Here is a 13205-nt window from a genome sequence, read left to right on the forward strand (position 1 = left end):
CAAATTGATATCCCTTAATTCGGTATTCAGAGCCCCTTGTGACTGTGCCCACAAATGGCATCCCTGTCTTCACTGCCATGATGCTATGGCCATGTGCTGAGCCATCAGACTGAGCCCCACAGCTCTTCCACGCTACTCCTGTCCCTGAGATCTGCTGCCACATGGTCCTCGGAAGGGCTGATCCACACCTTCATGGCCAAATGGCAGAAACAAAGGTCCTTTCCCTATGCTGAGCTCACCTCTCAGAGACAATCCCACCAAAGAAAAAACTCCTCATCTTTCAGGACCCAGGCAGGTCCTTCTGATCTGTAGGTCCCTGAACTGGGGCCATCGGAATCAACTCCAGCACTAATCTGTCTCCTCTAGAGACAGGGACCCATGGTCCCTCTTACTATAGGCCAGGCCAGGGCTATAAACACAACGGAGAGAGTCAGGCTGTTGTTTGACCTGCTCTACTGTGCAGCAGCGGTAAGCTCTTGAACAAGTCATTTAAGCGAGTGTGCAAGGCCTCTCTCTCTCTACAAGGCTAGATCCTTCCGTTTATAAGATGGGGATAAGTACTGCATCCTCCTCAAAGTCTGCACTGCACAGCTGTGCCCTACAGCATCTTGAACAGGATGTTGTAAGTCCTGAGAGCAAGGCTGTAGGCATTCCACCCTCACAGGCCCCTAGAGGCCACATGGCTCTCACCATCCTGCTCCACTGATGTTCTCTGATGGGTCAGAGTGAGGAGGTAGGAAAAGGGCAGCAGCTGGCAGAGAGGTGAGGGCAAGAGGCGCTACCTGGGCCATGGGCATGAGTATCATACCCCCTGCTAAGGGGGCTAAAATCGCAGGTCCTAAGACCCTCCACTGAGCTGCAGGAGACTAATAGCTCCCCCATGTCCTAGCAGCAGACCAGCTCACAGTGATGCAAGCAGGTGTAGATGAGGTGCCATGCCCAGCCACCAGATAGATGCCACCCATTGAGGACCAGCTCTCAAACAAAGCTGAAGGCCCATCACACCCTCCTTTTGAGGTCCTATACTCTGGTGCTGAGCAGCCCTCTTGCCTTGCTCCTGAAGACAAATGCTTTTCAAGTCACGGACAAAAGAGAGGTAGAAGAGAAAAGGGAGGGGAACATCCTGGAAGTCTCCACGGTCCAACTAGCCAGCTCTTGCCCTCCATGTTCACAAACAGGAGCCATATTGCCACTTGCTACAGAAGCAAACATTTCCAGATATCTTCATCAGCAACCCCCGGCTCTTCCGAGGAAGAGTCTCAAAGCCTGCAGACAGGATAGTTTCCCTTCCTGCACTTTTGCAGGGCCTTTCAGGTAGAAGACATTAAAAACCCACCAGTCTCCCTTTCAGGCTGAACCCCCGGGCCCACCTTCCCTTCCTGGTGCTTCCTACCCATTCACTGCCCATGTGTTCACCAAACACGTGACCATGCTCTCTGCATCAGAAGAAAAACTCCACACCACCCCGGGCAGAAGTTGATCAGATGAGGGGTGAGTGAGGACACTCGGCACCGGAACCCACTAAGCAGGATGGGGACCAAGGGACCGTTCTCATTTTGTACCATCTCCATTAAAGGGGGCCTTTGCGACAGTTCCCTTCATGTTGACATGACATATGGACTGTGGCAGAGGCCTCACACCGTGGGCTAGAGCAACATGCATCCATCCACTCTGAGAACTGATGTGCCACCGTCTACTGAAGGAGAATATCACACACCCTGTGACCTGGCAATTCCACATCTGCTCTGGTATCCCCCCTTAGGCATATGACACATTATATTATCTACAGGATATGGTACCTATATATTCCCACATCCTCATGAAGGTCCCATGTGTACATTCACTAACAGGCATGTGCAGCACCCTAGTCACAGCAATGCACTCTGTGAAACAACCCCAGAGTCAGCCAGGAAGGAGCAAGTACACAAAGCCATGTTCCCATGACAGAACAGTCCACCCTGAAGAGAGAAAATGGGAAGACTGGGCCTCAGACAGAGGCAAGCATGGGGAGAGAGGGAGCATCCAGATACTGTGAGTACAAATGGTGAGGATCCATTCATAGAACACACAAATCAAACACACCCAACTGTGCTTTGGGACAGCAGGACGGGAGCAGCCTTTTGCTGGTAGCAGGGGACCTATGGAGTCAAAAGAGTTAGTTAGTTTGGGGTGCTGGGGACAGCTGGCTTTCTTGATCTGGGCACTGGCTATAGAGGTGTGCTCAGATTCAAAGACAAGCGAGTAAGGTTTCTAAAAGTGTGCCATGAAGGGTTTAGTTAGGACCCAAATGAAAAGATACTGGAGGAAGCAAAACACGGGCCAGGGGCTGGCTGCTCTGGCTGACAACAATATCTCTGCTCAGACCACAGGATTTGGGAGGTGATCAAAAGTCAAAGAAAAACCCAGGGTACTGAAATTCCAGGACCTTTCTGAGGCTGGGGTGTCAAAAAGAGCCATCCCATCACACCGCAAACTGGCCGCTGCCATTCCAACCCCTGGGGACATTTATAAAGCAGCAGCATCTTCCCTTCTGAACCAGGCATCTCCAGCTACTCAAGGTCAGGAGAAAGTCACTGCCTCCCTGGGAATGCTGGGCTGTGGGTGAGCTCTGTGGGATTTTGAAAACTCCCCTTCTAAAAAGAGAATTTTTCGCCAGGTGGTGGTAGCACACACCTTTAATCCCAGCACTCAGGAGGCAGAGACAAGCAAATCTCTGTGAGTTTGAGCCCAGCCTGGTCTACAGAGTAAGTTCTAGGACAGCTGGGGGGTACACAGAGAAACCCTGTCTCAAAAAAACAAAAAGGAACTTTTCGAAGTTCAAAACCACTTAGGAATGGGCCCAACTTTGTGAGCATTCTCTTTTGACAGAATGCCGCGGAACTCATCACATGGCATGGGAAAACATGAGCAGTTAAATGTATTCAATGTCATGACACACAGAATTGAAACATAATTGCCCCTGAGTGCTCGGCAACCGGAAAGCACTTGGCGCAGAAATGGAGGGAAATGGAAGCAGCTGTCAAAATTTTGATTGCAGCGTGAGTGCCACTGTGACAACAAGGCGTAGGCAGGGCGGGCGCTCCCCACCCTGCCATCTTGCTCCCACGGAAATGCCACAGTATCAAAGGCCACCATCCAGCAAGTGGGAAATGGTGAGGAGCCATCCATGTTACAGTCGTAGCAAGAAGCTCCATGCCGGAGGGCATGCTCTTACCGATCATGTGGTTGGCAACGTGGATCTGGATCTCTCTCTCGTTCTCGAAGGTCATCTGGCACTTGATACACTGGTACGTCTTTTTCTGTATGAAAGAATGAGAAGGAGGAGTCAGGTAGACAGAAAGCCAGGTCCCCAATAGCTTGGCTCAAGATGTCCCAGAACGGTCTGGCCTCTCCCAAGCATCTCAGTCCACCCTCTTCCTACCTCCTTCCAACTCTAGCCTCATCAGATCACAGGCCACCTTCCAAGGGGCTGCTCCTCTGCAGAAGCTGGGGTAATTCTTCTGTGTGCCAAGGTCAACTTTCCCAAGAGCCAAGGGAGTTTTCCCTGCTCATAAAGGCAAATCCATGTACCCACCCACCCGTCTGCGAGGACCCCCACCATTCCAGTTTGGGTGTGCTGAACCCCGTATCATCTCTTGCATGAGAGGTGTGGTTTGCCAACTGGTGAGATCTGAGAAAGAGCTGGGGGCCTGAGAGCTGGCCTGTCTGAGGAAGTAATCCCTTGACAGAGTCATATATAATGGCACTGTGTCGTAAGAAGTGAGGCCTAGTGCGAGGAAGGAGGGGCCAGCCTGGCACATGCTCCTGACGTCATCATGTCCTGCCTCACTATAGGAACTGGAAGTACAAAGTTAAGAAACCCTGGAATGAAAGATCTGAGATTGTAGGCCAAAATAGGGCTTTTCTCTCCTTAGACTGCTTTTTTCAAGTATCTGAGACACACACACACACCCTAAGTAATGCCAACACATTTATCCACTGCTCTCTTCTTCCCATCTATATATCTACTCATAACATCTACAGCTTCCACACTCATACCACCCACTTTCTGTTTGTCCATCTATACACTCACACACTCACACACTCACACACACACACACACACACCCCACCCACCCATCTGTCCACACAGCATCCATCTGTACCATAACCTATTCATCCGCTGGCCCATCCTAAGAACACTGTGGCTGAGCAGGGGGTGCTGCTCCCAACAATTTTAGGGCTCAGAAATTCGTCATCTGCTCTGGGTAGACAAGGCCAAGTGCCAACAACTGGTTTACAACACAAGTGGCTACTACCAGCTGTCTCCAGAGGTAAGTGAAGGCACCAAAACCAGAAACTAGCAGGTTTCCATGTTCGCAGCTCAGCATGAGTAGCTGTCCACAGGGACAGAGTGGTGTACCTGTCATGCGTGGCTATGGAGCATTTTAAAAGGATATGGGCAATAACAGGACTCAGTATAGCCATATTAAGAAACCACTGTGGCTTCTGAGGTGTTGGTGCCTCACCACTGGAAAAGGTGGCAGGACTTGCAGGAGCCACTGTGAGCTACAAAGCCAGGATTAGTCACCAGGGAGCTCAGTGCCCAGATCCACCCGGGCTCCATCTGCAGGCTCTCTCCTGGGGCAGCCTTTACACCTTGGAGAACTCAGCTCAATGTCACAGTTTGTGAGAAGCTTTCTGTTCCCACTCCAGGATGAGTCCAGGGCCTAGCAGGTCCCCCCAACTGATGGCCAGAACTTACCATTGGGTCCTGACTCAGTGATTCATCTGCTCCCCAAGCACCCAGAGGGCAGGAATGTGTGCTGCCCACCCTATGGGTCAGCACCGACTCACAAGCAGGGCATGAGTAAAACTGCTGAGCAATATGTAAAGTGCTGTATTAGATCAGAAGAGACGTAAGGAGCTAGAAATGATTTGTGTATCCTGGGCTCCACTGCCTTAGGAACCTGGCGGGGGGAATGCCTTATAATTATTTAACTTTTCTGTTGTTTTGTTTATCTGCCCCTCCCACTTTTTCAGCCTCATATGGAGTCTCTCTCCATAGCCTAGGCTGTCCTCAGACTCATGGTTCTTTTGCCCCAGCTCCCTAGTATTGGGATCACAAACATACACCATCACACCTAGTATTGGGATCACAAACATACACCATCACACCTAGTATTGGGATCACAAACATACACCATCACACCTAGTATTGGGATCACAAACATACACCATCACACCTAGTATTGGGATCACAAACATACACCATCACACCTAGTATTGGGATCACAAACATACACCATCACACCTAGTCTGTTTAGCTTTTATTGTGATTGTAATTGAGGCCACAAAAATTTGAATGGATAAACTAGATGGACAGATGGAAAGAAGCTGGGGTTGGAAGCTTCAAGCTCCAGTGTTAGTGCCCCTGCTCAGATTCCAATATCCCTCTAACAGTTCCCAAGTGTTTCAGGAGAACAAGGAGTTCAGTGTGTTCCTAGCCATGACACTGGTCCCAGAAGCTGGTACTCAGCTTGGAAAGACCCCAGGAAGAAGAGGGCAGATTAGCTCTCAGAGAGCGGATTAAGACAGTGCCGAAGAATCCTGATCATTGTAAGACCACAGGGATGGAGACCTTCTGAGGAAGACACAACTCCATAGGCCCTATCTCAGCTCAACTCCATATTCATGGAGAAGAGGTGTCTTGGCCTCTCTACTATCAGAACCGTTCATTCTGTCTCACACACTAAACTACCTGCTCATCCTGGCAAAGGTAAGAACACGTATGCCTTCTGCTCTCACTGGAACCCTGATGCCTGCATCTATCTCACATACCCTGGCAGAGGCCCATGAAGTGTGTGACAGAAACACAGGCACTGAACACCCAATGCCTAGATTCATATATGTACATGCATGACTAGCATGCAAGCACACACACACACACACACACACACGCAGAGGCTCACCAGCACCAATACTTCCAAACTTGGCTCTCACATCTACTTGGCCTACCTTTCTTCTCTAGCATCCCAGAAAAACCACTGCCTCCTCCTCTTGAGCCTAGAGCACCATAGGAGACATAACAACTTAACACAAAGGCAGAACTTGACATTCAAAGCCCCTCCTATGGCAAGGCCCTTCTCTAGGGGCCGTCCAGAAACACCAGACCTAAGGCCCAGGGCCTGTGGCCAGGGGCTGCCTCCCCAGCAGAGCCCTGAGCAACCTTGGAACAGAAAAGACTCTCACCCCAGAATAAGGAAGGAAAGCGAGAAAGGCAGGGAGGAGCTGGCTGAGCCCGTCAGGGGGAGAGGGGTCAGCTTCGGAGTGTCCATCACTGCGCTCTCGCTCGGCATGCACCCAGCAGCCACTGCAAGCTGGCAGTTTATACCGCATCACTGCCCTAAGAGACGCTGCAGTGCCACAGGCGCTACCACCAGGTCCAAGCCCCATGTTGTAAGCGAGGGGACTGGAACTCCCTGCCAGGCAGGCTCCCTCTGGAGCTCCTTGTTGAGCTCTTCTAGGCTCTAGGGCCCCAAGTCTCTAAACAGTCCTGCTCTGTGTGAGAGAAAGCTGGTGTGACCTAGGTACACGCCTAACCTTCCCACTTGGAAATCCGCTAATCTTTGGTAGAACAGGTAAAGAGAGCACCCAGGGGCTCCACCAAGAATGGAGCCACCCCAGAACCTGCTGAGGTAGTGAGAGGCCAGAGGTCTGCCCATGTTGGCTAGGCGGGTTAATGTTGTTATTACTTATGAACGGGGGAGCTAGAAACCTCAATGCTTCACGCTCCAGCCGACAGCATCCTCAGCCCCACAGGAACTTAGTCCTCTGAGATCTGGTTGCTATGGATACACTCCCAAGGGTCCCAGCCTTCCAGCCCCCAAGCCCCTGCACAGCCCCCAGAGTCTGCTCTAACACGAGTGAGTCCTGGGGGAAGTGAGGGGTGGGTGAGCAGACAGCTGGGTCCCTGGCCTCAGGCGTGCCCAGACAGGGGGCAAGGTCCCAGGGGCAATGGCTAGATCAAGGAGGTACCTGGGCTTTGTCTAGATTCTTTCTGAAAAAGGTCTATCTGTTTGGATCTCTGGGCTGGCGGGGGTGGTAGGATTTTCAGCCTGGTGCCTCATACATGGATGACAGGGAGGGAAAGGCCTGGGGAGAGATAGGAACAAGACTTCAATCTGCCTCATGTGCATCGCTGTGCATTCTTGGCTACAGGCTCACCTTTCAGAGTCTGGATGGAGTCCCTCTACCAAAACAGAGCCTCATAGCAGGGCTCTTGCTTACTGGAGACCAACCCTGTCACTGGGGGCCAAGAGAGATACCCTCAGGTGATAGGGGTTTTCTAAGCGAGGCGCTCAATGCAGGGCAGATGAGGGGAGGGGAGTTCCAGGTTTCAGAGAGCAGCTTCCTGCCCATCAGGACCCTCAGCACAGTGGTGGGTGGGCTGAAACAGGCGGGTCATCCAGCTTGGGATGCATTCAGGAAGGGCAACAGGAGCCCAACCACATGCCCCCGTGTAAGAACAGGACTGGCCTAGATTGCATTCCTGCCAGCTGCATCCCCATGCAGGCTGGATGGGCCATAGGGTGCCTGCGGGGAGGGATGGGCATGAGGAGGAACTGTGTAAACAGGAGGCCTTCAAGTCCCACCTCTGCCTCTTGAGAGCTAAGGCCCGGGCAACTGAACTCACCAGTCTGGGCTTGTGTCCCTTGTGAAAATGAGTGTGGGAAGGACTGCCTAGATGACAGGTGACCATTGCACCCCGACCTCAGCCAGAGTGGACCCTAAGTGGCAGCAACAACACAGGACCCATCCTGTGCCCAACACTCTGTCACTCCTTCCACCCTCTGAGCATAGGAAAGGTCCCACTCCTCCCACCACTCGGCACTGACCAGTCGTGGCAGGGCGGGTTAGCTGTAGGGATCCCTGGGGAATCAATTCAGCAGACACTAGGGGTTACCATTTCCTTTGTCTGAATTACTACCCTGAAGTCACCAACACTGTCATGTTAAGTCCTACTGCTATGACCTTCTGACCTTACAGGAGGACCTTGGCCCAGAGGGGTCAAACTACAGCAGGTCCTGGGAGAGGGAGATCTGCAGCTTAGCCGTATGATTCCAGAGTCCCACACTCCCCAGGACAAAGTAGAGTGCCCCTGGCCAGCCAAGGCTCAAAGCCAGACAGAGCTGGGCAACAAGACCAGTGTCCACACTCTAGATTTCTGAGAGGTGTCCCGCTGACCCTGTTCAGAGGCTCACTGAAGTCAACTGGCAAGCCATGAGATAAAGGGGTGCCACAGTCTCCAAAGAGAGGCCTCTCTCTAGTCCTCCAACTCCCAATGCACTTCACAGTTCTGTCTGTATTGGGGCATGGTTCCCTTAGCCAGGTGTATACCGGCTCTCTTGGGCTCACTGGGCTTCAGTAGGCCCACCTATGACACAAGGGCCAGGGTAGGAGGCTGTCCTCTGGGGTTTCTTCCTTCACTCTCTCCAGTCCTCTCTCTCCTCCTCCTTCTCTCTCAATCCTAAATCTGTGTTCCTATCCTGAGACCAAACACCTTTAGCAAACACCCCCACGTTTCAGCGAGCATCCGTGGCAGGTGGCTTCCCCAGTCCGCCTCCCTATCAGTGGCACCAGCAGCAATCCTTGAGAGAGAGATACTCTTGAGACCTACGTGATGCCTCCTCCATCTGGAAACACAACATAAGTGTGGTGGGAATTTCGGGCCCAGGCTGTCTGACGCTCAAAGGCCACACAGGCTGCAACCACCTCAGGTGTTCACCAACCTAACGCCTAGTGGGCCCACTGCCAACCCATAATCCTCTGCCTCAATCAGAACAACATGTTATGAGCCCATGGCTCTCCTGGTTATGTAAGTCTCAAAGGTGGGATCCACTCCTGGCTCACAGACCCCTCCAAACATAAGGGGCACTCAGCAGTTAAGAGCACTGGCTCCTCTTCCAGAGGACCCGGGTTCAGTTCCCAGCACCCACATGGCAGCTCAAAACGGTAACTCCAGTTCCAGGGGATCCAATGCACATAAAATAAAGTTAAATAAATTATTAAACAAACAAACAAACAACAAAACATAAGGGGAGCTCCAGACAAATTTGATGACATCATCAAACAATTGCTATACCATACTCAAGGGTTCTTCCCCATACCATAACTGCACCAGCTACCATGATGCTGTCCATGACATATTGTCGTCAGAGGTTGTAGCAAGCATATACAATCCCAACCAACGCCTGGTTCTACTCAGGTACTTACCTGTCATCACTAGGATGTGCGCTACAGGAATCTAAGATTGAGAGCCCAGAGCTAAGAAGTGCCTCACTCAAGAAGACACAGTGAGCCAGGTATTCAGTTCACTCCAGACAAACAGCGAAGACGCTGGCCATCACAAAAGGAACATGGACTGCAGACTAACCATTTACTCTGCTGGGCACTTTGGCTGCATGGCACTGGCTCCTCACAAATCTAGGGTATCAGGATGACCGTTACTCCCGTGGTATAGATGAGCTCTTGACAAACCAGACCCAGAGAGGAAAGGAAATAAATAAATAAATAAATAAATAAATAAATAGTATGCACACCACGCAGCTGGAAGGAAATGTTTGGTGACACAGGACAGAGTAGATGCTCTTAACTCACTTGGGCAGTGCTGCTCTCTGAGCTGCTATAAGACATACCACCAGGAAGCACACAGGCAGAGCTGTCATTTCTCTGAGTACCCATTGATCCCCAAGGAGGAGAGGAGAAGGAATGATTGTCAGGCTGCACTTACCCGGGGCACTGGTGACGTCTGGGCCCCTTTCCGGGGCCCACTGGTCTCTGGTGTAAGATCACGGTGGTCCACCTGCATGTGGCTCTCCAGGTCCTCGGCACTCTCGAACTTCACGTTGCATTCAGGGCAGCGGAGACCAGCACAGGGCCGGTCAGCAGGTTCGGGTGGGGCTAGGCCACCCACCTGTCCATTGGCACTACGGGCCATGCAGCCGGCACATAGGCCATAGGGAAGCCCATTGACATCAAGCCTGACCAGGTCCTGCTTGCTACGGAACTCTTTGAGGCACAGGGCACACTTGTAGAGCTTCTGCAGGCCCTGGCCATTGGGGGAGGAGGCAGCCGAGCTGCCCGCTAGCTTCTGCATGTGGAAGGTGCCATGGATCTTGAGCTCCAACGTGGAGGTGACAGTCTGCATACAGACCACACAGCGGAAGCCAGTGAGGGAGTTGCGCAAGTCGGGGTGCATCTGGCAGTGCTCAATGAACTCCTCCTCGCTCTGCAGGGGCATTTTGCAGATGCGACAGGTGCCCGTGTCCAGGCTCTTGCTGTGGGTCACCTTGTGCTCCGTGAGCGTCAGCAGCGAGGGGAAGCGCTCACCACAGATGGGACACATGTAGTGCTTGGCAGGGCCCCGGTGCGTCTGCAGGTGTTCCCGGAGCCCGTTCTCCGAGAAGAAAGTCCGTGAGCACACATTGCATTTGTGGCTGCCCTTGATGAATTCTGCCTTCTTCCGTGAGCCGTCATCCTCGCCGGGCCGGATGTTGTGATCCCGAAGCCGGTGGTTCTGCAGTAGCACCTCCATGGTGTAGGCTGCACCGCAGATGTCACAGCCATACATGGGCTCTGACGCATCCACGTCGTCCTCACTCGCCTCATGGCTGTTTGGTGCCTCGGGGTTCTTGAGCAGCATGCCCTGCAGGTCAGCAGGCTCTGCCTTCTTGGTGGAAGTGGGGGGCACCCCGTTGGTCGTGCCGTTCTCTGCAGCTGCATCGAACACACAGTGCTTCTCCCTCAGGTGCTTCTCCAGCAGGATGACGGCGTGGAAGGCCTTGCTGCAGAACCTGCAGTTGTACTTCTTGCTGTGCGTGGTGATGTGGCACTGGAGCTCCACCTCGGTGCTGAAGGTCTCACCGCAGAAGATGCACTTGTGAGCCTTGGCCGGGTTGCCGAGGTGACTGTGCTTCACGTGCACCTGCAGGTCAGCCTCCTTGCGGAAGTCCCAGTTGCAGGCCGTGCAACGGTACATCTTCTTTTCGTTGCTGTGTTTCACAGCCAGATGCACCTGAATGGACACCTTGGAGTCGAAGACCTCCTGGCACAGGGTGCAGTGGTAGAGCACGAAGGTGTGCATGTCCAGCAGGTGCTTCTGCAAGTCGTCCACGGAGGAGAACTGCTTGTCGCAGCTCTCGCAGACATAGTGGGTGGACGTGGTCATGTAGTGCACCGTCAGATGCTGCAGGAGGGACTCCTGGGAGTCAAAGTCTTCTTTGCACTGGGGGCAGGCCTGCTTCCGAAGCAGCAGCTCCAGGTGCAGCTTCAGGTGGGTCTGAAAGCTCTCGAAGTTGGAGAACTTGAGGTCGCACTGATTGCAGGGATACTCGCCATTCGAGATGGAATTGGCGCTCCCAGAGAGACGCTGTCGTTTTGGGGAAGACACCTCAACGTCAGAGGAGACGGGGCTTTGCTCTGCCTTGGACTTCTTGCTGTGTGCCAGAGGAATGTTCTTGTGGTTCTCTTTGATGTGCTTAGTGAGCTTCAGGATGGAGCCAAAGATAGGAGAGTTGGTACAGTAAGGGCAGGAGTAGACCTCCATGAAGGACTGCGTGGGCTGCACGACAGGAGACTCCAGCTTGGTGCTACCCACGCTGCAATGTGCCTGCTGGATGTGTTCAGTAAGGGAGGACTCAGTGAGGAAGCCCATGGAGCACTGGTTGCAGAAGAAAGCGTTATTACCATCAGGAGGGTTGGCATTGGGGCCACAGTGGGAGACTCGGATGTGCTCCTGCAGGCTGTTGATATCGGCAAACATCTCAGGGCAGTAGTTGCAGTGGAAGGCTGAAATGTTGCCAAACTGCATGACAGGATAGGCGTGGCTCTTGTGTAGCTTGCGCACATGCTCGTTGAGGTTGTAAAGGGTGGGCATGGAGTCTAGGCAGATCTGACACGTGTGGCTCTGCTGAGGTTTATCCGCGTGGATGGTCTTCAGATGAATCTCTAGCACAGCCAGGCTGGTAAAGTCCCGCTTAGAACAATAGGGGCAGCTGTAGACCACCTTGGACCAGCTCTGCCCATCATCCCGCATCTTCTTCTGCCCCCTCAGTGGCTTCAAAGTGGAGTCTGGCGTGGATCCACGCTCCACCGAGGCGCTGGAGTCAGGCGTAGCGCTGCTCATAGAAGCCACGCTGCCCAGCACAGGGTCAGGGCTGACACTGTGATTGCTAGAGTCGGGTTGCCGATGGCTGTCCAGGTGGCAGTACACACCCTCCACCGAGGAGAACTGCTCGGGGCACATGGGGCACTTATGTTTCTGGTTGGCGTGGGCTTGGTGGATGTGGGCAAGCAGCGTGCTCTCGTCAACAAAGACCTCAGGGCAGTGAATGCACTGCAGGTCCGCCTTCTCGGAGAGCTGTGGGTGCAGGGTGAGCACGTGCTTCTCCAGCTCCTCCGTCTGGCTAAAGGTGTCCTCACAATAGTCACACATGAAGTCGTCCTTCTTGGCCTCCTTCTCCGACTTCGCCAGGTGTTCCTTGTTCTTCTTGTGGGCTTGCATGTGGCTCTGCAGAGAGCTGGTGGAGGAGAAGCCGCGCTTGCACACGCTGCACTTGAATGGCTTGCTCGAGCTGTGGGTCTTCAGGTGGATCTTGAGGTGGTCGCTGCGGGAGAAAGCCGCCTCGCACTCGTGACAGTGGTACTTCTTGTCGCCTGTGTGCAGCTTGATGTGCCGGTCTCGGCTCCTCTTGTGCTTGAAGAGGCGGCTGCAGTAGGTGCACTTGAACGGAAGCTTGTCGCTGTGGATCTGCTCGTGCCTCTTCAAGTAGCTCAGGCGGATGAAGGACTTGTCGCAGAACTGGCAAGGGTACGGCAGGCCGGTGCCTCCTTCCTCTTCACCGAGGCCGAGGTCACAACCATCTCCGATCATCTGCGTAGGTGACGCAACATCCTTGCTGGAGGGAGATGAAGCCACCCAGGAGAGCTGTGGGTCGTCATCACCATCTGCAGGGGAAGGCAGAAGAGAGATTAGAGGCAATTCCCAGGCCCACTGGGAAGCAAGGACAGAGCCAGCTTCTCGACAGCTCTCGGCAGAGGCTGTGCAGCTGGCCAGCTGCTGCAGGGGCGGGCGGATGAAGGGGCCGGAAGTAAGTGGACATACAGGCCTTCCCATCCACAAGACACGGCGGAGAGGTGGCAGGGTACTGAAAGGAAGTGTCTTTT

General features: G+C 53.3%; 1 protein-coding gene across 5 annotated transcripts in view; it reads right to left on the reverse strand.

Moving 5' to 3' along the window:
* Znf423 (zinc finger protein 423) overlaps positions 1-13205 on the reverse strand; it is a 299505-nt gene that overhangs the window by 110775 nt on the left and 175525 nt on the right. For 4 of the 5 annotated variants that reach the window (XM_075976809.1, XM_075976812.1, XM_075976810.1 and 1 more), the window contains 2 exons: positions 9772-12986; positions 3215-3299 (listed from right to left, as the gene is read on the reverse strand). In XM_075976809.1, coding sequence (XP_075832924.1) covers positions 3215-3299; positions 9772-12986 — 3300 coding nt within the window. Of the gene's footprint in view, positions 1-3214; positions 3300-9771; positions 12987-13143; positions 13189-13205 lie in introns of those variants that run through there. The other variant, XM_075976811.1, reaches the window with a different exon arrangement.

This window comes from Microtus pennsylvanicus, chromosome 6, assembly GCF_037038515.1.
Source record: "Microtus pennsylvanicus isolate mMicPen1 chromosome 6, mMicPen1.hap1, whole genome shotgun sequence".
In the NCBI taxonomy this organism is placed as follows: domain Eukaryota; kingdom Metazoa; phylum Chordata; class Mammalia; order Rodentia; family Cricetidae; genus Microtus; species Microtus pennsylvanicus.